Below are 26,910 nucleotides of genomic sequence, written 5' to 3' on the forward strand. Positions count from 1 at the left end.
CGCATTAGTGCTATAGGTCAGGCTCGGCATGGCTTTGCCATCTCGTGTTCTGAACAAGCTATGGTCCCAATTTTTATGTGTTACATAGCTCTTGCGCTCAGAAATAAGTGACATAAGTTTGGGCCCCTTAGCGTCTAGTTTTGGGATAGCAGGGGCATTTTTGTCAAAAACTTCTGAAGACGATAACTCAAGAAAGGAACAGCGGATTTTCATGATTTTTGGTATGTAGGTACCTCAGACAATGTTGTACAAAATGAAATACTAATTATGCAAAATCATATTACATTTGCATAATTAATGAGAATATTCTATCATAGCAGTTTTTTCTATGTATCTCTTGTCCCTGACGTGATATGGTCTTGACATTTAAGTGGTAGATAGCTTTTAGTGTCATGACAAAGTGGGGCAAGTTTCAGCCCCCTAACATTTAATTTGGGAACTGCAGGGGCGTTTTTGTCAAGACGTTCCAATGAGGATAACTGCAGAAAGGATTGACGGATTGGCATCATATTAGGCATGCGGGTACCTTAGGCAAAGATGTTCATAATGATATACATGTTATGCAAATGAGAGCTTAATTTGCATAATTAATGAGGAAATTGTATGATTCCATTTTTTTCAATAACTGGACTTCAATAAATGTAACACATGTTAATTATGATAGGTAGAATATAAGCAGATACCAAATATGGTAATGAGGAACTTATTTGCATAATTTATGTAAAAATTGCAAAACCGCTGTATGATCAATAATTGGAATTTTATAATTGTGACATGTGTACGTTAGTCAATGATGAACAACACCATGCATAAATTATGTTCATGTGTTAGTCAATTTCTTGAAATTTATGAAAGCTCTAAATTTTCATGGAGGTATGAGGTCGCCGAACTCTAGTTTACCCTGCGTTTGTGTGTGTGTGTGTGTCTGTCTGCCTGTCAACAAGATAACTCAAAAACGGCTTGATGGATTGGTGTCATATTTGGTGTGTTGGTGGGGTGTGACGAAAGCTAGAAGTGATTAGATTTTGGGCCCCCTAGCGGCTTCCCTTGGTACTGCAGCGCCACTTCCGGTTTTGCTATCTCGTGTTCTGAACAAGATATGGTCCCAATTTTTGGGTGTTAGATAGCTCTTGTGCTCAGGAATAAGTGACATAAGTTTGGGCCCCCTAGCGTCTGGTTTTGGGATAGCAGGGGCTTTTTTGTTAGAAACTTCTGAAGTGGATAACTCAAGAAGGAAACAATGGATTTTCATGATTTTTGGTATGTAGGTACCTCAGACAATGTTATACAAGATGAAATACAAATTATGCAAAATTATATTACATTTGCATAATTAATGAGCTTATTCTATCATAGCAGTTTTTTAATGTATCTCTTGTACCGGACATGATATGGTTTTGATATTTGGGTGGTAGATAGCTTTCAACGTCATGGCAAAGCGGGGCAAGTTTCAGCCCCCTAACATTTAATTGTGGAACTGCAGGGGTGTTTTTGTCAAGACACTCCAAAGAGGATAACTATAGAAAGGAATGATGGATTGCCATCATTTTTGGCATTCAGGTAGCTTAGGCAAAGATGTTTATAATGATATACATTTTAAGCAAATGAAGACTTAATTTGCATAATTAATGAGGAAATTGTACAATTCCATTGTTTTCAATAGCTGAATTGAAGTAAATGTAACACATGTAATTTATGATAGGTGAGAGATAAGCAGATACCAAATATGCAAATGAGGAACTGATTTGCATAATATATACAGAAATAGCAAATCCACATAATGACTAATATTGGGAATTTCATAATTGTGACATGTGCACGTTAGTCAATAATGAACATCGCCCATACATACATTATGTAAATGGTAGTCATTTGCATGAAATTTACAAAAGCTCTAAATTTTCATGGAGGTATGAGGTCGCCGAACTCTAGTTATTTTATTTAGGCATCAGGCTTATCAGGCTTGTAAATGTATTGTTTTCTACCACAGACTCAGGCAGTGTCCTCTGAAGGTCAAGTTTGTCACCAACACAACAAAGGAGTCCAAGCAGATGCTGGTGGACAGGTGTGTATTTTAACAGGTGCCCATATTATTATCCTAAAGATAAGTGCAAACATGTTATGTAGATTGCAACAAGTGATAGCTACATGTACCATTTAAAATCATTATCTTCCCTCTAAAGTTCTCTAATTGATTAGGAGTTACTAATTGATTAGGAGGAGCAACAAGATATGATTTTGGAGACAGTCAGGCATTTCAGGTAGCATCCACTTTTGTCAGTGACATTGAGCAAGATCTGTTGAACAGCACGGTCAGCACCCTTAGTAATTGAATAAATATGTAAAGGAGCTTGAAACAAATTGTAGATGGTCCAATAGGAAACAAAAGTAAGACAATGCATTAAGACAAGGTTGATGCAAAGAGGTCAATTATTTACAGTACAACTGTTGTTTGAACTGTCACTGTCCCTGATGATAGGTATCAAATGTAGTAAACCTTTCAAAAGTTACTATACAATTAATCTTGACTGTCTTAATGATTCCTTTCTCAACTTCTTTGATCATAGCATATCACCACCCAGTGCAAATGTCAAACTTATTAACATCTGAAAGTTGAAAAGTTGAAAGTTGAAATGTAATTTCCGAAACAATTGGAAAATTGGAGCAGTCTACTCCTCGTGTGATGCTAATTATGCATGTTATGATGTTATTGAGACCTACAAACACAATACTCTAGCTTCAAGAATTAGCAATAGATCATAAGTTGCAGAAATTTTATGATGCCCCTTAACTCTGTTTTAGATATCATTGCTAAGTACAATTATGTCAAGTCAACCTTGTTAAATGCAATGGAATTGTTATTGAATTTGAGATTGCAGAAGCTGGGGTTTGATATCCAACCAGAGGAGGTCTTCACTTCTTTAACTGCGGCAAGAAACTTAGTAGAAGATCTGAAGGTGCGACCCATGTTGTTTCTACAGGATTCAGCACTACCAGACTTTGAAGGTTAGATAGCAAGTCATTATGACATATAGCTCTATATTCTTGTGAACTTGTCTATTTTTTGTAGCTTGGGGGTATTGGAAGAGTCCATTTGAAAAATTCAAAGTTGGAGTGGGATGGTGTTGGGCTAGTCCATGTGCATGTATTAATAGAAGTAAAATTTAAGGATGGTTTATTTCTGCAAAAGGTCGATATGGAACAGTCAATGTTTGCATGGGGAGTGAAATATGCTGTATTTACTTGCAAATGTTGCGCTTTCTGCCATGTTTTAACTACAGAATTTTTATTGTTGTTTCATCCAGGTATTGATACTACCAATCCCAATGCTGTAGTAATTGGATTGGCACCAGACAAGTTTAACTACAGACCTCTCAATTATGCTTTCAGGTATGGAGAGTTGACTTGATCCATTTGTACATGTTCAAAGAAGTGGAGCAAATTTCTTTAATGTGTTATTTCGGTACTAACTTGTTTGCATATCAGTTTCAGGCTGTCTGACTTACAGTGTAAAGTGGCAGATGATTATAGACTGTCATGCAAAAAATAGATAAATGAATAGAATATGGCTTTGATCAGCACACTAGCATGAGTTATACATTATTATTTGGTATACGGGTGTAATTATGTGTTTTGTCACATTGATGAAGTTTAGACATCCAGGTAATAAATAAACAAAAAGCAGATTTTCCAAAATCACATTCAGTTGCTTGAGTAACTGCTATTTGGCATATATGTTTTTGTTGATGGTTGTACAGGTTAACTGTAAACCTAAGTTTAGTGACTCAAACTTCTCAGAACAACTCTGACAGGTTCTTTGTAATACCTCAGGCTCCTGCTAGAGGGAGCCCCACTTATAGCTATCCACAAGGCCAGATACTACAAGAAGAGTGACGGCTTGTCTTTAGGACCTGGGCCGTTTGTTACTGGGTTGGAGTACGCTACTGATGTCACAGCGACAGTCGTGGGGAAACCAGAGACAACATTTTTCAGAGAGGCAGTGAAAACTTTAGGTTGTGCTCCAGAGGATGCACTGATGATTGGTGATGTAAGTATGCTGACTTCATCAGATTGTAATAAAGTCAACTAGTACTACTGCCTTGAGCAACTATGTTGTATATGAACAAGGACGTGGTCCCAAAAGTGATATGCAACAAGGTCCCTCTCATGTTTTACCAAGTAGTATGTGCTTCAAGTTAAGGAGCTCAAGGATGTGAACTTGTAATGATCACACTTGTATATATGATACCAACTCACTTAGCAAATATATGTATCATAAAATCCAAAGTCATGTTGTCCTCAAACTGACAAAGAAAACATAGACAAAGAAACCTGCCCACAAACAAATGGCACAGAAAACATAACCTTCTTGGGTAACTACGGAGCAAGGGCTACTATATATATATATATATATATATATATATATATATATATATATATATATATATATATATATATATATATATATATATGCCATTACCTTTTTCAATACACTGAAATCTTTCCCAGGCTTGTTATGCTTCACTAGCTAGTGCACGGTGGTCACGTTGCTAGGGTATTATCCGCGTTGCCAGGCCAGAGTGCTCCGCCCACAAGCCGGCCCGCGCGAGCCGTGGCGGTGTGAAAAAAACAACACAAATTTCATCCAACATAACGCACGATATGATTATCACATCAGGAAAAAAATATATGCACACGAAAATTACATTAGTTCGCCTTAAAAATATCTCAATTATTTGGGATGACCATGTGCAAAACGCTTCAAATCGCCCGCTGTTCCATGTGCGTATTGGAGGTCGTTTTAGGTCACTGAACTTTGAACTTTGAATTTAATGCTCTATTTTACGCACCTAGCAAAGCTTTGACCTATGCTTTAGACTTTAGGACCTCTAAGAATATTCCACCTTATGCAGTTTTAAGTGTCTACGACATTTTAGCTAATTTTGTCACATTTTCATTACGTTTTGTCCCATAGTTCCACAGCGATGGAAGAGAATCGATTGATTTTTCTCCAAGATGGCGGCGATAGTTTTTTCTTCACGATGAAGTTTTTTTGGTCAGCTTAAGTGTAAACTATCGGTAGATATGGCTCAAAATACGAATTGTACGTTTTGTTCAGATTTTCACGTGGAAGAATGTCTATGCTCTAGACTTATAATTAGGTTGTCGGCGAACATCAGAGCGGTTTTTTCTCGCCTCCGTACGTTCTTACAAAAACAACTTACCTGGGACGGCAGTGATATGGAAATGAGCTGGCGTGGCCCCATTGTTGTCGTCCCGGGCGCGAAATTTGAGAGAGAATCGGCTGTAGCAAATTATTTGTACAGTTTGTTGTGTCTGCAAGATTTAAGCTACCAATAATTCTACAAGATCTTTGGTGCACTTTCGCAGCTGCACTTTCTCCCTTAGTTAAGATTATTTTAGAAATTTTGAACGAGGTCCCAAATAGTAAAATGGCGTCTTTTGTAAACAAAAGAGAAAACCGGTTTCATCCGGTTCCGCTGTCAGGTAACAACACTACATATCTGACCCGCCCTACTTCACAAAAGTTTGATCTACTACTGTGCTTCTTTGATAGTTTCTTTGTAGTATTGAACCGTTTTCATTTTTCTACCAAGGGCGCCAAAAGTTGAGTTTTTTTCGTCTAGCGTATGCAAGCCGATAGCACATCAAACGCTTGGGTGTAATGTTACGAAGCCTAGTGAATTGCGAACTGCAGATTCTGTTACAAAATTCACGGCAATATGAAATTGTTTCTACAAATAGCGGAGAACGAAGTTTTTTTCTTCATTTTTTAGTTATTTTGTAGGACAGGACTAAACACGCCGGTTCGTGAATCTTTATTTGAAGACGCACTTTGTCGAGAGGTCAGTGTGCATTACGTTCTCCCGTGTGCGGTAAGCTTCCGTGCAAATGTTCAAAATATAGATTTCACTTCACCAAGAAACTAAACTGGTGTTCTGTCGTTCAGTTGTGTGTGTGTGTGTGTGTGTGTGTGTGCGCGCGCGTGTGGAGTGAGAGAGAGAGAATATTAGACTTCCGTAGGAAAGGCCGGGGTTGTGTTTATATTACGGTCGGTCGGGCGGGCTCTACGCCGCCCCCGCTGAATCTTGCAGCTGCGCCCGGCAATGAAGGTCACGGTAAGTTGGGTGAATTTCCATGGTTTTGCGGTTGCTATGCTTTCGTCCGTATTACCATGCGTTTTATTACTACTTCAAATCCATTCTATAGTATAAGGTATAATTTAAACAAAGAAAATTTCGGGGCAAAGGACGCCAGTTTAAAGTTTACCATATAATGCCCAGCGTACTACCGATATCGATACATTCGCCACGTCAAGCGCTGGTATGGACCTAGTTCATTTACAGAATGACGAGAATATAAGGAGTTTGTTATTTGAGAGAACACGTTTATCAAAACACGTAGGTTGCAATTGCGTGTGTGTGTAAAAAAAGGCAAGGATAATTGTCCGGGTTGTGTCTGTAAACGATGGCCACTGCTCCGTCCCAAGCGTGACCCGGGAGTGACGCACACTGTGGGAGTGACGGTAACTCCTTCGATCTTTGCTCACCTAAGGTTTAGTTTTAGCATGTTGGGTGAATATGATATATAGACAAATATTTAGTTCAGAAAGAATTAAAACGGTGGTTTCAATGCCGAGCTCCAGCGTGAGAATGACCGACAGAAAAGCTCAGGTATTGTTAACTTGGTAAGTGGAGAACAATGGGGGCGGAGAAAAGACGCGCATATCAAAGGAGCAAGTTCGCGTCAAAAAATAGCTCCACTTGGAGCGACCAAAACAAACGTAATCCCCGCCTACAACGGCGTAAACCAATCAGCTATTGTTGCCAGTAGTGAAATGGATGATTGACATTGATTTCCTCATCCATATGCATGATTTGCGAGTGAGGATTTTTGAGGGCCTTTTTGACCACCGTGGTGTGTGCCTCCAGTTAATTACCTTGTGCCTGTGTATCCAATCATTACTTGTAACTTGTGCCCTTTTATCTGGAAGATGTCTGGAATCCTACCTGTTTCCCAGCCTGATTAAAGAGTGCCCTATAACGGCCCTCCAAGCAGGGGTCTGTAACAGCCCTGCACAGCAAAGATTTGTGTCACACAGACTACTGTAAATCTTAAAATGTTTGCAGCGGTTTAATTTTCGTGTTACTCTATCCAACCCAAATTTGTGACACCACAAATAGTTGTCTCCAATAAATTACATGATTGTACTACAGAATTGTTCCTACCACAAACTCAAAATATATGCGAAAACCTCCTTAAGTATTAACCTCTTACCGCAAAATTGAGTTTCCCCAAAATAAGATGTATTGACAGTACCTGTTACCCAATTAATCCTGGAACCTAAAAGTAGAATCAACAAGCAAATTGTGATTAAAATACATACACATGTACATCCTGTGGGCCTGATTGGAGTGCATCTTTCTCCAGACTCCAGACTTGAGCAATCTCTTTTAAATTGTCTTCTTGAAAAACTAATCATGTTTCTGTGATTGCATTTTGATTTTGTATGGCGTCGGTCTGGTGAAATGGTTACAGCTTTGGCTCAGAACCTATAGAACCAATTGTTTAATATTCTTACATGCCGTGATGTAACCTTTGGAAAGGCACTTAAAATGACTTTCCTAACTTTACGATGACGTGATTTACAAGACTCTTGGCTAAACTGTCTAAAACTCACATTGATTAGGGGGGCCAACAACAGTACTGTAAAATTGTTATTTTTTTTATATTCTTTATTTCTTTTCTCTTGTCAAAGTCTCTCTTGACCTCTTGGTTAAGACAGTATGCAGTGCATAAATTATTCTATGTAAGTTGTCTATACAACATCAATCAACATAACAATAATGGAGTTTATAAAAGGTAGGCATCTCTTATAGATATGTTTCCTAGGAGCTAATGTGTGTGTGTTTCAAAAATGTAATTTTTTTTCCAAGCCAACGTACCAATTTGTCTGGGGTAAACACTTCTCCTCCCCAACCATTTTTCCTCAAGTGGTTGTTGAGACTGTGTTTGACTATAAAACACAAGCCATGCTTTTCCTTTAATGCATTGTAGGAAATCCCTTTACCGAACATGAAAAATAGATAGTGTTTCCTCCAAGTAATTGAAATGCTTATCATGCCCCTACTTACGGGATGCTGTAAAGTAAAACCCTCCCCGCAAAATCCGCTTAAACCTAGGGATTTCGTAGCGAATTCTTAGAAAGCCTTTTAAGTCCCCATTCCCTGCAGTTTCATCAGGCTTGCAGTTATAGTACCTTGCCATTTCAATCAGACTCAGCCGTGGTATGTATTGGCTGTATCGACTATTATTAACTTTTATGCCCTTCAGGACGACCATGAGTTAGTGTTAAAATCCAGGAATCTTTATCTGGGGATAGAAATACATTCTGTAATACATGCATATATGCAGGTAAAACTAGAGTTGTGTATTGTAGGTATTTCTGATGTCTACCTGTACCTAAAGCCCCTGTGTGCATTCAGAACCTTCCCATGACTTGTTCCCAACAACTCCCTATAACCAAGGTTGGCGCTGGGTTGGGTCTATCCTATTCATCCCTATTCCAGTTTGCTACTTCGATTGTATCCAAGTAGAAGATGACTTTATTGAACTTAGATTTTTCCAAATTTATACTTTGGTGAACTCCCAACCTATGGACTACCTTAAACTCCTAACCATGGTGTGGAGAAGGTGTAATGGATATTTAGTTGGCCATATGTGACAGGGGCTTACATGGAACTCCCAACCATGGCCCTAAGAGGGTTGAGAGGCCATGGTCAGCCATAAGCACTATTCCGTAGTAGAACTATAGGAGCATTTTTCACCAAGAAATCCCTTGCATTCTTCATAGTGTCATCCTTTTTTTGTACAAGATTTCAAATTGTGCTTTCAGGTAACATCTTTAAACACTGTTTCCTGGTAAGGGTTTAAAAAAAAGGAAATAAGTGGTGCAGGTAAAACTTGTCTGATGGAGGTAACTTTAGATTTTCCCACACCAGATCAATAATCAGCATACATAAAAATACCTGATGGATAAGGAAATTTAGATCAAATAAAAAGTACGATCAATCAAAAAACGGCTGTGATCTCATCGTGTCCCGAGGTGACCCACTGTTGAGTGTCATGAATGTATTTATTGAACATTCCGCCTTGCCACTGCTGGAAAATTGAATATATGCTAAATGATAGTCCCGATGAAATTCCCTTCTGACAAGTGACCAAGGCGACTGTGAAATTGAATGGAGGCGCAGAGGTATTGTGCTTGCTTCTCATTCACACCCAGGTATGATTGTCGCAGGGATTAAAGCTGTCTCTGTTGAACATGGAGCATGAATGAACATGAATGTCTATGTCGATAACATGCCCTGGTTTCCTCCTTATTGAGCTTTCAATTGGTACATCTTCTTGCTAGCCTGGTATCCAGCCGTAATATAGCTCCGAGTCTCTTCTCTCCTCTTCGCAATTACGAAGAGGAGAGAAGAGGAGAGTGGAGACAAAAGTATCATGTAGTTCAAATCAGTACAGTCATCATGTTAATATTGTGATAATTTTCCGCACGTCGTTCACAGCCAACCTAACAACATGAAGAATGGCTTCCTAAAGCTAAATGATAAAAACATACAGCCATGTATCAATGTGGCCCCCCTCTGCCATGGTCAAGTCCTATTTCAAATCAGGCCTGCAGTATTGACTTCTCATATACATATACGGTTATATCTTTGACATTCTCATGTTGCAAAGTTCTTTTCTGCGCATCCAATTTTCTTCTGAGCTGCGCATCAGTGTAGCTGCTCATGATCACATTACCGGTGATGGTGAAGGTGAAGGTAGTCCCATACATGTAGTTCAATCCACTGTGTCTATCTAGAGCACAATTATGGAAGGTGGAGCCAACCTCTCTCCTTCCACTGCCTTTTACCTTTTTTGAAAAACCTGGTACACATTCTTAGGAAAGTCGACAGACACTGTAAAACAAAAGTTAAATTCCAAAGGACACAAAGTCTACACAGGACTGACGTTAATTTTTTTTTCTAAATTTTTAAAATTTTATTTTAAACTAGAAAGGCCGGTATTTGCTTAGGAGCAAATTCAGCTATTTTCACTCCGCTCTCCCCTTTATGCAAAAATGGACTTTTCCAAAATTGAACTTGAAAAATCCAATGTGAGTACTGTACGGTAATCAAACTTTTATTTCTTTATTACAACACGCACACAGCATGCTAATGTTTCACACATTAACAAAGCAAGCACCGTTTTACTTCAAGAAAAAAAAATTATGTCACAAACGGAAATTTTCTACAGATGCAACACGTTATGCGACCCTAAACGTTGGTATTACGTACCCACAGCAGACAATAGCGTGGTTATGATTAAAGTTTTCCTGCTTATTTACACAAGGCAAGGGCAATTACTGCACTTATTTAAGGTTGTCACAAGCATAACTAATCTTCATACAAGCAGACCTCTCCAAACAAACTGTACTACACTTTTAACTCTTTACCAAGATATGCTTATTAGCCGTTTCTTGCGAAGTGCAATTTAAAAAAAAATCCAATTGGATATCATGGCTGCACTGCAATTACATTACCATTACAAATACACATAAATTTATGCACATTGTATTCAGACAAAAAGGATCGCATTCTGTTTTTATACTTAGAGTTAATCAGCTAATACATTATATTGATGAACAAAGCTAATTAGCGACTGCATGTTTGCACGGAGTCTGTTTTGCATATCTAAATGTTTTGCATGCTTTTTGTCTGAAAAAAGGATGCAGCAATTGCAGTTATTATACGTCTGTTATAAACTTAACGTCCCATTTATTTTCCACATAACCTAATCAGTTTATGATTATCTAATTATTCTGATTAACTGTTTGTAGTACAGTGCATTACTAAATTACACAGCATATACTATGACGTGGTGTCTGAAAAGTCATAAAAACTTATTCATGTCTGTCATGAAATACAATGTTTGAACTCATGGTTGGTATAATAATATCTCTAATTGTCACTTAGTTTAATAGTTACAATATTGTCCCAAATAGCCTAATCATACATAAAGCTGGTGTTTCTGTCACAGTAACACTTCTTGTAGGTGACTTTGCTATCCTCTCCTTGGTGTCTGTTGATGCCACCTTTGTAGCCAGTGNCGCTGTCGCGTGCATTCTCTTTTTTGTAAACTTAAAGTGGCAGATTTAACAATGAAAATTAAAATCATGGGGTTCCAAACAATGCATCATGGGGACAAAAAGGAATTTTCTACTGAATGCTAGTACAACTAGAAAGGCCGGTATTTGCTTAGGAGCAAATTCAGCTATTTTCACTCCGCTCTCCCCTTTATGCAAAAATGGACTTTTCCAAAATTGAACTTGAAAAATCCAATGTGAGTACTGTACGGTAATCAAACTTTTATTTCTTTATTACAACACGCACACAGCATGCTAATGTTTCACACATTAACAAAGCAAGCACCGTTTTACTTCAAGAAAAGAAAATTATGTCACAAACGGAAATTTTCTACAGATGCAACACGTTATGCGACCCTAAACGTTGGTATTACGTACCCACAGCAGACAATAGCGTGGTTATGATTAAAGTTTCCTGCTTATTTACACAAGGCAAGGGCAATTACTGCACTTATTCAAGGTTGTCACAAGCATAACTAATCTTCATACAAGCAGACCTCTCCAAACAAACTGTACTACACTTTTAACTCTTTACCAAGATATGCTTATTAGCCGTTTTTAGCGAAGTGCAATTTAAAAAAAAAATCCAATTGGATATCATGGCTGCACTGCAATTACATTATCATTACAAATACATATAAATGTATGCACATTGTATTCAGACAAAAAGGATCGCATTCTGTTTTTATACTTAGAGTTAATCAGCTAATACATTATATTGATGAACAAAGCTAATTAGCGACTGTCTGTTTGCACGGAGTCTGTTTTGCATATCTAAATTTTTTGCATGCTTTTTGTCTGAAAAAAGGATGCAGCAATTGCAGTCATTATACGTCTGTTATAAACTTGACGTCCCATTTATTTTCCACATAAACTAATCAGTTTATGATTATCTAATTATTCTGGTTAACTGTAGTACAGTGCATTACTAAATTACACAGCATATACCATGACGTGGTGTCTGAAAAGTCATAAAAACTTATTCATGTCTGTCATGAAATACAATGTTTGAACTCATGGTTGGTATAATAATATCTCTAATTGTCACTTAGTTTAATAGTTACAATATTGTCCCAAATAGCCTAATCATACATAAAGCTGGTGTTTCTGTCACAGTAACACTTCTTGTACGTGACTTTGCTATCCTCTCCTTGGTGTCTGTTGATGCCACCTTTGTAGCCAGTTGACTATTGCGTTCTCTGACAGGCCAGACTTTGTGGAATTAGTTGAGTTCGAGCACCCGACCAATAATGAATTTAGCACTGTCAAATTGACACCCTCTATCAAGGCACAACCCCACCTGTCTGCACAACAGTCCTGGTGGTGTATCCTCTTCCTCCAGTAGAAAATAGAATAGAATACAATAATTAGTATTTCCTTTGTGTAATTTCATGTACTGCCGCCCAGAGTAAAAGGAAGATCCTTTTTGTTTGTTGATTAGAAAAAAAGCCACACCTGATTACATATATTCTTGTACAACCAACCTGAATGGACAATTCACAACATAGTGTAACGTTTGTACTAGTAGATTTGCCCTTGAAAATCTGTACTATCATATAACGTTACTATGGAAGAGAACTACTGTACACTTTTCACCGATAATTAGTAGAATCATATCATAATGTTTAATTAGTAGAATTGTAAGATATACTCTGTATTCTTTCTTTTTTCGTTGCAGTTTAAAGTTGGCCATACAAAATTGACTGTACTTTTTGTCGTGTCAATAAAGCTTGATGATACAATACTAGTACTGTCTCATCAGTCACTGCAAAGCGCAACAATATTCCATGCATGCGCTCCCACTTACCGCGGCATTCTGACGCTACGGTATCGCTTATCCAGACACTCTAATCGTGGGTAAATCAAACAAAAACTACACAATAACGACGACAAGTTACCCAAATTTGTTGCTGCGTTTGTGTATTGTTGCCAATTTTAAGATAAACAGTACAATTTTTCACTTACTTTTAACGGACTTCTTCCCGGCGACATATATGTACTCCCAGCCGCTAAGTTGAAAAACCCTTCCTCATTGGCTGTACCCGAGCTGACCAATCAGGTCATCGCTTCCACTAAGTGTCGGGCGCATATTGGTTCCCTTCTAAATTCAATTAGCCACAATGCACAGCTGCAGGTAAACAGCTTACGTCACGCGCGGAAACGTCCATAACCATATATGGTGCAACGGACGTACGTGCAAACGTGACCATATATGGTTACACGCGCGAAACGCGAGCTCGGTGAAAATATGCGTAGGTACCCCGCCAAATTGGCTTTTAAATGATTTTGAAGTGACGTTTGGCCAAAAATAATACCGGGGTCCTTTTAATAAGTATCTCACGCAGTATCATACCAACTTTCAAGTCATCTGGACGTAATACCTGGGCACGGGAGACATGAATATACAGCCGGGCCAGAAAATGACCTTAAAACATTCCTAAAATCATTGTAAAGGTATCTATCAAAAAAATGAGAAAAACGGGTCTGGGTATTGGCCCACTGTACCCTTGTGCCAAATTTCAGGCCATTTGGTCCAGGAACGACGGAGAGGAATCACTTTAAAGGTCGCGACAGGAGAAAGAAAGAAAGAAAGAAAGAAGAAACCGTATGAAAACAATATTTTCACTCGAAGCGTACCTACGGTACGCGGAGTGAAAATAACTACTAACTACATCTCTGTATCAAAGAAAATGCACTGCATGTCAAATGCCTGCAACTACAGCTGCATTAACATCGTTACTCTGTGTTTTGGTTGTATTGGTTTGTTTCTAAGTGAAAGAACAAAGGATGGTCCTGTGTTGTTATGTGTTTGATAATTTCTATCTACTATACATATTGTGATAAGCAGGGAAAGACCCAAGATTGGTTTGAGGAGTACGCAAGTGAACTAAATGTGGTCATTGAAGAAAAGCGTACAGCACTTCTAGAGCATAAGCGCGCACCCAGTCAGCTAACCTTGCAGGCCCTGAGAACTGCCAGGCGCAAAGTCCAGCGCATGGCTCGACAGTGTGCAAACAAATTCTGGCTTGATCTTTGCAAAAGCATTCAGTCTTCAGCGGAAACAGGCAACATCCGCGGTATGTACGAGGGGATAAAGAAAGCCATTGGACCAACCCAAAATAGCTCCGCACCTCTTAAGTCTCTGTCCGGTGAAACAATTACTGACAGAGGGAAGCAGATGGAACGGTGGCTAGAACATTATTCAGAGCTGTATGCAAGGGAAAATGCCATAAATGAGACAGCACTGGACAGCATCGAGACTCTGTCCGTTTTGTGGGAACTGGATGCAGTACCAACATTGGAGGAGATGAGCAAAGCCATCGACAGCCTGCGCTCAGGTAAAGCACCTGGTATGGACGGAATACCTCCTGAGGTCATCAAGAGTGCTAAAGGTGTACTGCTGCCTGAACTGCATGATATACTGTGTAAATGCTGGGAGGAGGGAGAGATACCACAGGACATGAAAGACTCAAACATTGTCACATTATACAAAAATAAAGGAGATAGAAGCGATTGTAATAATTATCGCGGAATTTCCTTACTCAGTATTGTGGGGAAAATCTTTGCACGGGTGGTCCTAGGTCGGCTGCAGCGACTTGCTGACAGAGTGTATCCGGAGTCCCAATGCGGCTTCAGGTTGGAGCGTTCCACCATTGATATGATATTCTCCCTACGACAGTTACAAGAAAAATGCAGAGAACAGAGACAACCTCTTTATATTGCTTTTATAGATCTAACAAAAGCTTTTGATCTCGTCAGCAGAGATGGCCTATTCAAAATACTTGTCAAGATCGGATGCCCTCCAAAGCCAGGGAGTCGACCACCCCCCAGCAGTCACCATCAACAATTATGAGTTGGAAGTGGTTCCCAAGTTTACTTACCTAGGGTCCACTGTGACAGACAACCTTTCCCTGGAAGCTGAAATAAATTGTAAAAATAGACGAGCAGCAACTACTTTTGCCAGACTACAAAAGAGAGTCTGGGAAATCAGAAACTTACAATACACACAAAGATTGCTGTTTATAGGGCGTGTGTGCTCAGTGTTCTGCTCTATGGCAGCGAAACATGGTCCCTATACACAAGTCAGGAAAGGAAACTTAACACATTTCACATGCGTTGCTTGCGTAGAATTCTTCATATCAAGTGGAGTGATTATGTCACCAATGTAGATGTACTTACACGTGCTAATATTCCTAGTATGTTCACGCTGCTGACGCAGCGAAGACTTCGCTGGCTTGGTCATGTGTGCCGCATGCCAGATGGGAGGATCCCAAAGGACTTATTGTACAGTGAACTGGCTACTGGGACAAGAACCCGTGGTCGTCCCCACCTACGCTTTAAGGATGTTATCAAACGGGACTTGAAAGCCCTCGACATGAACATTGACAGTTGGGAGACACTTGCAGCAAACAGAACTGGTTGGAAACAGGGAGTCAAAGAGGGACTAAAACGGGGGGAAGAAAAGCAGAGACTTGCATCAGAACACAAAAGGTCAAAACGTATATGCAAAAACAAACAATAAGTACATTGTGTAGAAATTATATGTAGTACTACTCATGGTCCTGCGAGACCGACGAGTGCCTTTACTTACTTACATATTGTGATGTAGCTAAGGTGGTCATACAAAAAGTTTCAGTGCAATAAAATTTGATATTTATGTTAAAAGAGTATGATTAAATCTACCTCTCTAAAGGTATAAGTAAACAAACAGATCCTATAGTGGCATAAATGTTCATTGGTTGCCAATGCACACTCCTAGGCCAGCAACACTGGACCTTTGCCATTGAAACTATAAGATCTGTACTGTTGTTGTTGTTGTTTTTAATTTAAAAAAAAAAACAGTCGGTTAACGGAAAAAAAAAAAAATGAAAAAAAAAAAATAAAAACAAACAAACTATAAGATCTGCTTGGAGATTACTTTAAAGGTCTCCCTTGAGTGTTTTGGCTGAAATTTATTTGTAGGGTGGATAAATGTAATATATTTCTGGCATGAGGAAATCATCATAGATGATGAGGAAATACATCAGGGAGTAGGAAGTGCTGATGCCAGTTGTTGATGTGCTGTGATCGGCTCATCAACAAAACTGTTGAAGCATGAGCCTTTGTTGTGGTAAAGTCCACACACAAAAGAATAATAAAACATTATGTCCAGATTTGTGAGAACATCCCGAATAGGATATTAATGCAATGAATGCCATTGATTCATTAACAGACAGTATTGATGGTCGCATTGTTCACATCTGCCAAACCTCAGCTGAGAATGCATCCATGCATGGAACAAGGTACATTTTGTTCCCCCCAAAAACAGACATGCAGACTATAAACACTCAAACCCAGTTCCCCAATTTTCTGGGCACAAGGTTTTGTGTTCCCTATCCTTCACCAGGTGACAGTGTACTGTATGGTTAAGTGATGAAATTGCCCATATCATTAATGGACAAGTCATGTTCCTTCCTGTGAACTGGGTCAGCATGTGCCTTGTGTGTCACATGTATCATGTTTGGCCACAGGATGACAAAATCAATAAATCCATCTAAGTTGTGATTTTATGTGGTCAGGAGGTTAATTTGCTACATATCCCATAATCCTTACCTACTATATGTTAAACCAAGTGATGGCATTTTTCATTTTATGATATTTTGGAAATTAGGGCTCTGAAAAAGAAATTTAGTATGGTAAAGCATTAAAGACCTCAAAGCACTTATTCAAAAGCTGTGGTTTGCTACTATAGCATCTTGTGTATTTTCCCCAGCACACTGCATAAGCCCCACCCATATCAATAAGTGTGTTGGGTTCTTTACAGGTGGACGTTTGACACCATAAGCTCCCTCATACATGGGACAACCAGCTTTATCTAAAAGTCTGAGTACACTTATGACATATTAATATGACTCATGAGCTCTCTAAAACTGAACAACAATATCTGTCACTTGTGCCAAATATGCATTTCTACTATCAGGGGGGTTAATTTACCAATTAGCTTGATAAAGGATGAGAAATGGCTTCTGTGTCCAAATGGACCCAAGTGACCATCTGTGTTACTCAATTACAGTTCCTCTGTTAATTGGTTCTCCGTTGATGCCTACACTGAAACATCGCTGATGCATGTAGTTTTATTCTTATTGAAACAAATTGGAACAGACATGTTCAGAATTTTGTGATGAGAGATCATTTTCCAGCCTTTGTAGATGGGAGATATTGATAACAATTGAATCCAATATATCATGCAGTATGAGCCACAATTCCAAAATTACGCATCATACAAAATAGTTATTGTTCAAATTATCACATTGTATGGAATATTATGTTTTATTTGCTTTGGCTTATAAGTTATAGGATAGGCTGGCATCCATCAATTTTCCATTAACTGGGATCGCGTGGTGCAGCAGCAGCGTGTTTGGCTTGGGACCGAGAGGTCTCGAGTTCAAACCCTGCCGTGTCACCAATCTTGTGCCCTTGGGAAAGACACTTACACGGCTTTCCTCACTTTACTCAGGTGAAAATGAGTACCTAGCTTCAGCTAGGGTCGTTCCTAGTATAGGATGTTAAATGGAGGTCCCGTGTTTTGGGAGAGCCACACCCTGCGCACGTTAAAGAACCCCCACATGTGCAATGGTGCGGTGTGCGAGGGTGCAAGTCCTTCCGTCTAGAATTGGTGATTCTCTACAAATCACCTGTACTCTAGGAAGAATAGTGACATCAGTCACTAGAAGATCTGTATCAAACCAAACCAAACCAAACCAAAGTGGAATAGAATTGCTCAACTGTTCAGAAAAATCCTGTCACAAATGGACACAACTCTTTGTATTATGGCTAATTTACGTTACATTGTAAACAAAAAATTTAGATATCTATTCACCATTGCACATGCAGCTGTACTGTTCTCCCTCTGTTGGCACACTCAGTTCCATGCATGGAGGCCAATTTTCCTGAGACTATAGGCAAATTACAGGTCTGCCTGCAACAGATTGGTACTAATCCTGTCTGCACAACCACCCAGCATGACTCATTCCTCAGACACGGTCTCCTAACCCAGAAAATCACCTGATTAGTATGGCTAACAGGAGTCTGTTGAGTGCAGGCTTCTCGATTGTTCTGTGAACTTCAGTCCAGAATGACACTTTCTGAGTCATTTATTTTGAAGTGTTGGCTGAGTATGCCATGAAAATGTACCATAAATTTTCATTAAATTGTACTCTATGTTTAATGATAAGCTTGATAAAAGTGAAAGCCTGTATAAAACTTTCTGTGTCAAGACTACTAATCAAACGGAGTTAAGTGTTAATGACTGTGTCTGTGGTAAAGTTTATATGGGGATGACAGTTGCTATGTTCCAATGCACCTATGTTTGGGTTAGGGTTAGGGGCGTCAGAACATAGGATGGGGGAGTACATGTATGTGCGGAGCCAGTTTATGATTGACTGAATGAAGCACGAGGGGACGGGAATAGAGAGAAGGGAAGGGAACTAATTACAAAAAGGGATAGCGGGTAGCAGGTGCCTAAGTGGTACCTCTACACCTGTTTTGCCCTTCCTTTAACATTGTGAAAACTCAAATAAAACAATAAAACTATAGGCGTGTCACATACTTGTACAATCAAATTTTCTTGCCTTTACAGACTTGCTTCAATCATGGAGGCAGAAGTTAGATTATGCTGGATACTGCTTGTCGTAGGAGTTGTTTCCTTTGTACTTCCAACTGCTGCTCAGCAAGGTGAGGTCACCTTAATTGTCTTAATGTCTTCCTTTCCTGTAACATGTAATTTTGAATGTTGGATAAAGTAGAGTTAGAATTATTTTCAAGTGAAGAACTATATCTCAACATTTGAAGAAGATTGAATGACAGATTTCCATTTATCCTTTCTTTCGAACCAATCACTACAATACTTCACTGTTCAAATGATACTCTTCATAAAATGATTTCAAAATACAAAAGTACCAAAAGGACAGTGAGCCTATTTTCAAGCCAAAGCTGCCAAACCAAACCATTCCACGTGACAAGAGCAACCAAGCTCTTAAGAACATAATGCTTACCCGGTATGTGGTATATAGTGTGGTAACCAAACCTCTAATACATACATGTAGCTGATGATTCTCTTTCATTTTCTTTGGTCAACATTGCATCAGAGTAAAAGGTCATTGTATACAATCTCTCTTTGGGAACATACATATAGACACCAGCAAACACTTGCATTCTGGTGAAGGATTCCTGTCTTGTCTACGACCTTGTCTCTTCCTCTTTCTTGCTTCCTAATTCTTCTTTCATATCTTCTACTCTTTCAGCTGAATCTGTCTCCAATCACCTTTCTCGCTTTCCTGTCTATTCCTCCTACTACAAGGCTCTTCATAGGATAAGGCATAAAAACCAGCCCACTAGACACAAAGAAAGGCACCACAGGTCCAGGTTCTGGAGAATAAGAGGGGGAAGACAGAATGACATAGATACCACTGACAAGGGTAATAGATATGTCCTCTTGCTGTTACCTTTGCCAAGAAGTTTATGTTTTCATCTGTGTATGTTTGTTGTGTTGTGTGTGTTATCACCTTGTATTGATCACTTGAATTGAAAATTTGTGAAGGCCATGTATGGGAAACTTTTTGTTGAATGTACAGTAGTCTCAAGGGGCAAGTGTCATTTGCACTTTTAGAATTATAGAGATATTTGAAGAGTTACAAATTCTAAGTGATCTTTTTGAATCAATTTTGCGTAATCTATAGTAAATTTTGTATGTTCTCACATCTTTTCTCTTCCTCTTTTAGTGAGTGAGCTTGCTCTAGGTAAGAGTTGTGCCTCCAAAACAACTCTTCTTCTTTCTTTACTTGGTGAATTTCCTGAAATTTCTGGACAAATTTTCCAATGTTGCATAACTTCCCCATGCAAACATGCAAGGCGATGCATTTTGTGTCGCCATGGATTGATATTCATTGTCTCCAAGCTTTAACAAATACATTGCTCATCGGTCAATATTTATGTACATGTCTCTGCCTTTACTTAAATCACCATCAAAATCAACTAAATCCAACATTGTACAGCAAACTAACTAAAGCCAGCTTTTCATTTATCCATTTGCAGACCTTCCCCCAAGCACATCTTTGACATTGCCATGACTTCAGTAATTTACTGATACCTTGTTCCTACTGCCCAAGCTCCTCTGATTGGTTCTTTTTTCTGCATATCACTGAGTATGTTATATTTCCTCTGACTGGCTCTTTCCAGACTGTGCACTCAGGAATAGCCAAGCTGGCCCGACTACATTTGCTTATGTGGATGAGAACAGTCCAAATGGCAAGTATATCATACCTTCATAATTCCTTTGCACATTGAATTCAGTCTCCAGATAAATTATTACACAAAGAGATAACTTGATTCATTCTTCATAAGCCCACCTATAAATTTGCATCAAAAGGTATGTGATTATTTACCAAAGTGAACGTGTGTATGCAAAACTTAAGTTTGGGGGTGGTTTTTTTTTCATAATGATCGATATTATGTAAAAAGTCAAGAGGACCAAAAACTGTCCAATGTGCTAAAAATTGTGCTGTTGTTTACTTTGGGCCATCCATATCTAGTCCCTAATTTTTAAGAGGCTCCTCGTTATCTATGATATGAGGTCCCCTATACAAGTACCTAATCAACTAAATCTTGATCATTGATGAAATTTGTAGTAGTGGGTGTTCATGTCCTGAAGTTGTTATGAACTGTTTCAGGCACTATACTAGTCCCTTACATGGACATTGTTGGTGAGACATCAGGAGAAAATGCCACCATAACACTGTCACTGAAGGACACACCAGACTCTCACTGGGTCATCCTGGACCCAACAAACCAGACATTGTACCTGAACGTTACAGGAAACAACACATTGGACAGAGACGTATGAGCTATGATATATTTTTTGTAGTGATGTATTATCAAGAATACAACTTAATATCACTACTGCTGAATTGATGTTGAGATATTGCAATAATCACTGTTAACACCAAAAATACCATAATAGAGACCAATTTTCAAACAAACAAAAACACTAAACATTCATATTTGCATTATTGATAATAGATAAATAGATACACGCTTAATCAACTCAAATAGAACTACAAGGGCCAGATTTATACTTAGAATGTTAGAATATTTCTATAACAGTGTCAAGTTTGTATGTACTGTGTTTTATTTGTCATTACTTCTTTTGTTACTTCCTTATTCAAGTTTATTTGTGATAATTGTTGACATTAAAGACCCCAATCCAAAGTAACTAGTTAATGATGATATATGTGAAACTTTCTGTCCTCAGGGCACAGCTGGTAACAATGGCATCACCTCACTGAGGGTCACAGTTGTCTGTGTCAGCAACACATGGGGAACGGTAGGTTTCCGTCATTATCCTGAAGCAAAATCTGAACTTCTTGGGTACTGCACAGGGAGGATGTATTTTCAACAACATTTGTGGAGTTTCAGTGGGGAATGAATTGTAATGGCAGGAAAGTCTTGTGTCAGGAAAAATTATATTTGAATGGGCAATATGAAGGCATGAAATGTGGACAGGCTGTTCCAATGAATGAACTTCTGCTCTCTCAGACAAAGGCACAATCCCAGGTCATAAACCGTGAGACCTAGTAGACAGAATTTGTGTTGGTGTTTAGTTATCATCATCAAAGAAAAGTAATAACGAGTTAAGTCATATATTACCTGAAGTAAGAACATAGTGGGTTTGGATTATAAGCATTATATGTATTAATACAATATTGCTGTTCATTGTGCTGAATAGTGTGTTGTTGTTGAATATATAGACAAGAGATCAAATGCTGTGGTGTTATGATTCCAGATTGAACACCCGGTGACAGTGGTGGTGACAGATCTGAATGACAACGCTCCCCAGTTCCACCCTGACTCGTACTTTGTGGAAGTCAATGAGCTGACTCCAGTGGGGATCACCATCCTAGATGGCTTCTCTGTAACAGACTTGGATGGCACCAACGAGATCAAGTTCAAGATTGTTGAGAATGAAGATGATCCTGTAAGTGTCCTTATAACTTAACATTGTTAAGGGAGCATAGAAGTTTTTTCCATGGTATATGTACCTTGTGTAGACTCATCATTTTTGATGAATTTTCTATTAAATGTATATTCTGTATATGTTATTTTCTTGTGGGTCATGTAGACTTGTGAAAGAAATAACTGAAAATCTTTTATGTGTAATTCAAAATTACACCTAGATTATACATTGGAGTTAGAGAATTTTCAGTATGTAACGTTAACATTTTTGCGTGTTCTGTTTTCCCAGGTAGCAGATGAGTTCTTCACCATTCCACTGCCAAAGACTGGGGCAATTGTGGTTTCCAGACAATTGGATTATGACAGTATGGCACCACCCAGACAATATCGTTTGAAAGTGGAGGCCTGGGTAAGATTCTATGAATTCTGATAACTTCTGCACCTGTATTATTTCTAGGTCCAGTTTAGCTTTAGTTTAACTAGTTTTCCACTGTTTTTATGAAGAAGTAAGGTGCTATGTACTGCTAGTGATACATTAAGTTTGGTGTTGCAAGTATAGCTCTACAGACAAGCGCAGTGATGTAAGTGAGCGCCATGGCCTTATGTCCAGACCTTTATCCTTTATAGTAATTTATACAGTCCCCTTTCTTGAAAGTAACACTTAATTGCTGTTAGAGGCAAGGCATCCACTGGGATTTGAACTGTGGAAAACACAATAAATATCCTTTGCACAAGTTCAGTTTAGTCCTCATCCATGCCAAGTGGTGCTTGAGGCTCTAAGATGTCTCTTCATCTGGTCCAGCATGCTGTCACTCTTGGTGCCTTGTCTTGGAGGAAACCTTCCACTGGTCTTCTCCATGTCTCTTTTCCGCTAGGCATCCAACATTATAGCCTTCTACATGTGGACAGAAAGTTTCTGTTCTTTTTCTGTGTAGGACACATCAGATGAACAGGATCCAAGCAAGAACACAGCTCACACCATTGTGACAGTGAACATCACTGACGGAGACGACCTGGGACCATTGTTTGAGCCTTGTTGTGACCCTGTCACATACATGGCTAATGTTACAGAGAAAAGTGAACCGGTAAAGGCTTTTTAATCTTCGTAAACAAAGCCGCCACATAAAGTTGATTCTTCTATGAATCCTCTTAGCCTAATTTTAGCCTGCTTTCACTGAAAAGAGGGCAAAAATTGGTTTGCCTGCTGAGACTAAAACTCGTGCTTTCTATACATGTAAGTCATGTGCCTGTTCTCTACTGTTTTCTTCCCCATTTCATATATTCATTGGTAGGAGCTTTCCTTTCAGAATTTCCTAAACCCCATCCCAGTCAGCCCCAACAACATTGCTGCAGTAGACCAGGACAAGAACATCCAGCCTGTGGAGGAAAGGCCAAACATTGTCTACAGTTTCTTTTCAGGTGAGCTAGAATCATGATTCAATCTGGTGGTTAGAAATCTCATGGCCTGATATAACTTCCATCTTAAAGGTTTTGTATTCTTTCAAAAATGTGGGGCTGATGACATTGCTCTTTGCTGTACTGTCAGTTATTGCAATGGAGATATTCCTCCTATGCATTCTATGAGAGTCCCTTTAGATTTTTAGGGGGATGCCGTATGATAACTATACTACTGCCATCTATTTGTGATTTAAGGGATATCTCTGTAGCTCAACTGGTAACATCCTTGCAGTTGAGTTCTTTGTTCCAATAAGTTGGTAACCCGGTTTAAGTCATGGGTTTGGCATCTTGTACCCATATTTCAGAAGGAATGTAAAATGAGAGTCCCATCTTCAAGGAGGTGCAACAAGCACGTCAAACAGAAAAGGCTAGCAACCCCTCTCTGTCAAAATGTACCCTGCATATGAAACAGCAAGGAAACTTGCTGACTTGTGTGCTAGGCACTACAAGGTAAACAATAACATATGTGGTTCAGAGGAACTTATATTTTTGCTTGTTTTCATTCCTTTTTTGATTTCAGGGTCTCCTTCTGTGTACAGAGAGTATCTCTCCATAGACAACAGAACGGGTGACATCATTCTGCAGAGAGCAGTAAACAGAGAAGACTACCAGACATTCAGCATAGTTGTCAAGGTAACTATGAACAGCATTTGTAATTGTACACAGAAATAATTTTTGAAAGCCCAATAACGTAATCATTATCAATTGTTGAAGCAAAATTTTGATACCCTTTGATAAATGTTTAAGTGTGGGTGCCTGCTGTTTTAGCTTTATTATGCCCAAAAGCTACAGAGGAAACTTCCAACTTATCAACAAAGAAACTTTCATGATCATTTTTAAGTATTTCACATGATGTTATGCTATTTTTCCATCACAGGCAGAGCAGGACAGAAATGACCCCAAGCCAGCATATGCCAACCTCCTGATCACAGTACTGGACCTGAATGACCACACCCCAGAGTTTGATGAGCGGGAGTACGTGGGGTTTGTGGGAGAGAACAGTGTGGCTGGTACCACTGTGGTGACCAGGGAGGATGGGGCTGAACCACTAGAGATTAGGTAACATTACATCTGGAATGACACTGGAAAATGTAGTAGATGCTCTCCTTGGTTGCTGTTACATCTGTCCTTGGTACTGATTTGTGTAGTGTTGTATTGGTCAGCTACCCTCCCTTGCAGCTGAGGGCTGTTAAGAGTTGTTGAGAGATTACAGTTGATTGGACTGAAGTGCAAGACTCTAAACTGACTGCCATTTGAGGCCAAGTCAAGTCTGCAGGAACTGTTCCTCTATGTTTGGGACAGATATTTGCTTGTTGGGACAGACAAAAACTTTGCCATCCAAAAAGTCTGAACTTCATGACATGAGATTGATGAAAACATATTTTTATATTTTTGTAAAATGACAGATTTAACAACAAAAACTAGAAACTGCCCTGCTTGTTAGTCCACTCACACCTGCAAAGTTTGTCTTTCTAGTTTCAGTCAAAGTGTATTGAAGCTGTACAAAAGAGGGTGTGCAGAATAATTCTAGGTAGACACTATGTTGGCTACGACAGAGCCCTAGAACAGCTGTCACTTACTTCCCTGTACCTGAGACGCCGCAGTCTTTGTTTGAAGTTTGCATTGTCTGTGTCGAAGTCCCCACTATTCTCTGGCTGGTTACCTCCGAAACGGGGAAGTGTCCATGGCTACGAAGAACTACAAACAAAGGACAGCTACACATAGTTTAGATGCAGGTCATCCAGATTTAAAAAGAGCACACTTCCTTTCATTATGTCATTGCTAAACGAGTCTTATTGATGTTTATATCAAACGTATTGTGTATCATACACCAATTCAGCCTTGTATGGCTGCAATGATATGTACATGTATATGCGCACTTGTTTTTGGTGCTAATAAACCATTCATTCATAGTTAAGTTCTGTTGAGGTAGCTGAAAGTTTCCCATGTATAATTGCAGGGCCATGGACCTGGATGGAACAGAAGTGATGTACTCTTTATTGAACTATACTGACAAGTTCCGCCTCAGACCGGTGGGAGACGTGCAGTACTTAATCATCACTCAGAGTCTGGACAGGGAGGAACAGGATACATATGAGTTATCTGTGAGTACATCTAACTTGATTTGGTTTATTTGCTTGCTTTTTTCACGTGACATGGCATATCTGTTTGTTTTGCTTAACTGGTAAATTGCCTTTGCATGTAACAAGCTAGTTTGTACAGTAAATACAAGCTGCAAGCAAGGTTTGATCCACTTTTTGATAAGTGTAGTCCTCATAAATCCATCTTAAATGTTGATCAGTAAATTGTTGATTAATATCTGACTCATATCTGTGTCTAGGTGATGGCCAGTGATGGTGAGTTGACCAACATGACCACAGTTGTAGTGACAGTGGTAGACAGGAACGACTTCACCCCACAGTTCCACCCCCCTGGTCCCTACATCACCAGACTTAAGGATGACGCTCTAGCCGGGCATGTGGTTTATGAGGTGATAAAACAGTGTGCTTATTAACCATTCACTTTGCTGTGGTGTCTGTTTGTTGTTTTCATTTCACTACTATGTTATTGCCTTGAATCTTTAGGAGTAAAGAGAAATTGTAGGTTTTGTATCTAGGTTGTATGTTCATCTGTGTTTTATGGGTCAGCTATTACCAGGGAGAGGTGCCTTGGCTGACCCAGTGTAATGGCTATGTTTCATTTCTAACAAATATTTTTCTAGCAAATCATCTAAAGAAATCTGTGTATATATCTATTGTAAAATATTGGATGACTATGACACCATCAATTAGTCTGAAACTAATAACATATGTTTTCCACATAAAGCTGAATGTGACGGATGGTGATGGTGGTGCGTACGGGGAAGTTACCTTCAGCATCCTCCATGTTACCAACAATGGAGAGAACAAGTTTGCTGTGCAGGAGCGGAACGGAACTGTTACTCTGGAAGACGAGAGTCTCCTGACGGGGGAGGTGTACACCCTCACTGTAATGGCTGCAGATGGGGCTCCAGAGGATGAACGCAAGTATGGAGCTCACATTGTATTTTATTTACCTTCTCTACAATGTATCATATGGTATGCTGCAAATGCATTTACATTTGCAATGATTTAATGTCACAGTAGGGAGAAAATGGAGTGGTAGCATTGTTGAAGAGGTTCATCAGTCACGTATGCAAACAGTTACAACAATTTTCATCAATCAATTGACTGTTTTTGAAAAGGTACATTACATACCTCCCAAATTTT

General features: G+C 39.1%; 2 protein-coding genes across 12 annotated transcripts in view; both read left to right on the forward strand.

The window, feature by feature from the left end:
• The window catches only part of LOC118411581 (protocadherin-15-like), a 143,491-nt gene that overhangs the window by 98,111 nt on the left and 18,470 nt on the right, over positions 1–26,910 (forward strand). For 9 of the 11 annotated variants that reach the window (XR_004830691.1, XM_035813990.1, XM_035813988.1 and 6 more), the window contains 15 exons: positions 18,834–18,928; positions 19,498–19,671; positions 19,975–19,992; positions 20,432–20,500; positions 20,923–21,089; positions 21,504–21,575; positions 22,035–22,226; positions 22,494–22,613; positions 23,140–23,289; positions 23,512–23,623; positions 24,183–24,295; positions 24,540–24,721; positions 25,623–25,767; positions 26,004–26,153; positions 26,489–26,688. Coding sequence is in view for 10 of the 11 variants with exons in the window: in XM_035813990.1 (XP_035669883.1) it covers positions 18,847–18,928; positions 19,498–19,671; positions 19,975–19,992; positions 20,432–20,500; positions 20,923–21,089; positions 21,504–21,575; positions 22,035–22,226; positions 22,494–22,613; positions 23,140–23,289; positions 23,512–23,623; positions 24,183–24,295; positions 24,540–24,721; positions 25,623–25,767; positions 26,004–26,153; positions 26,489–26,688 (1,946 nt within the window). In the remaining variant the exon portion in view is untranslated. The remainder of the gene's footprint in view (positions 1–18,833; positions 18,929–19,497; positions 19,672–19,974; positions 19,993–20,431; positions 20,501–20,922; positions 21,090–21,503; positions 21,576–22,034; positions 22,227–22,493; positions 22,614–23,139; positions 23,290–23,511; positions 23,624–24,182; positions 24,296–24,539; positions 24,722–25,622; positions 25,768–26,003; positions 26,154–26,488; positions 26,689–26,910) is intronic. The other 2 variants (XM_035813994.1, XM_035813995.1) reach the window with 2 other exon arrangements.
• On the forward strand, positions 1,431–4,380 carry LOC118411731 (haloacid dehalogenase-like hydrolase domain-containing protein 2). Its single transcript, XM_035814213.1, has 5 exons — positions 1,431–1,447; positions 1,946–2,065; positions 2,873–3,006; positions 3,306–3,390; positions 3,832–4,380. Exons 1-5 carry the CDS (start codon positions 1,431–1,433, stop codon positions 4,088–4,090), a joined length of 615 nt encoding a protein of 204 aa, XP_035670106.1. The 3' UTR covers positions 4,091–4,380.

Source organism: Branchiostoma floridae, chromosome 3 (genome assembly GCF_000003815.2).
Source record: "Branchiostoma floridae strain S238N-H82 chromosome 3, Bfl_VNyyK, whole genome shotgun sequence".
In the NCBI taxonomy this organism is placed as follows: Eukaryota; Metazoa; Chordata; class Leptocardii; order Amphioxiformes; family Branchiostomatidae; genus Branchiostoma; species Branchiostoma floridae.

What these genes read in the sequence shown, in the direction of transcription:
- LOC118411731 (XM_035814213.1), top strand. An exon ending in AGCACTACCAGACTTTGAAG is followed by an intron (nt 3,007 to 3,305) that starts GTTAGATAGCAA and finishes TGTTTCATCCAG; the next exon opens with GTATTGATACTACCAATCCC. An exon ending in CCTCTCAATTATGCTTTCAG is followed by an intron (nt 3,391 to 3,831) that starts GTATGGAGAGTT and finishes GTAATACCTCAG; the next exon opens with GCTCCTGCTAGAGGGAGCCC.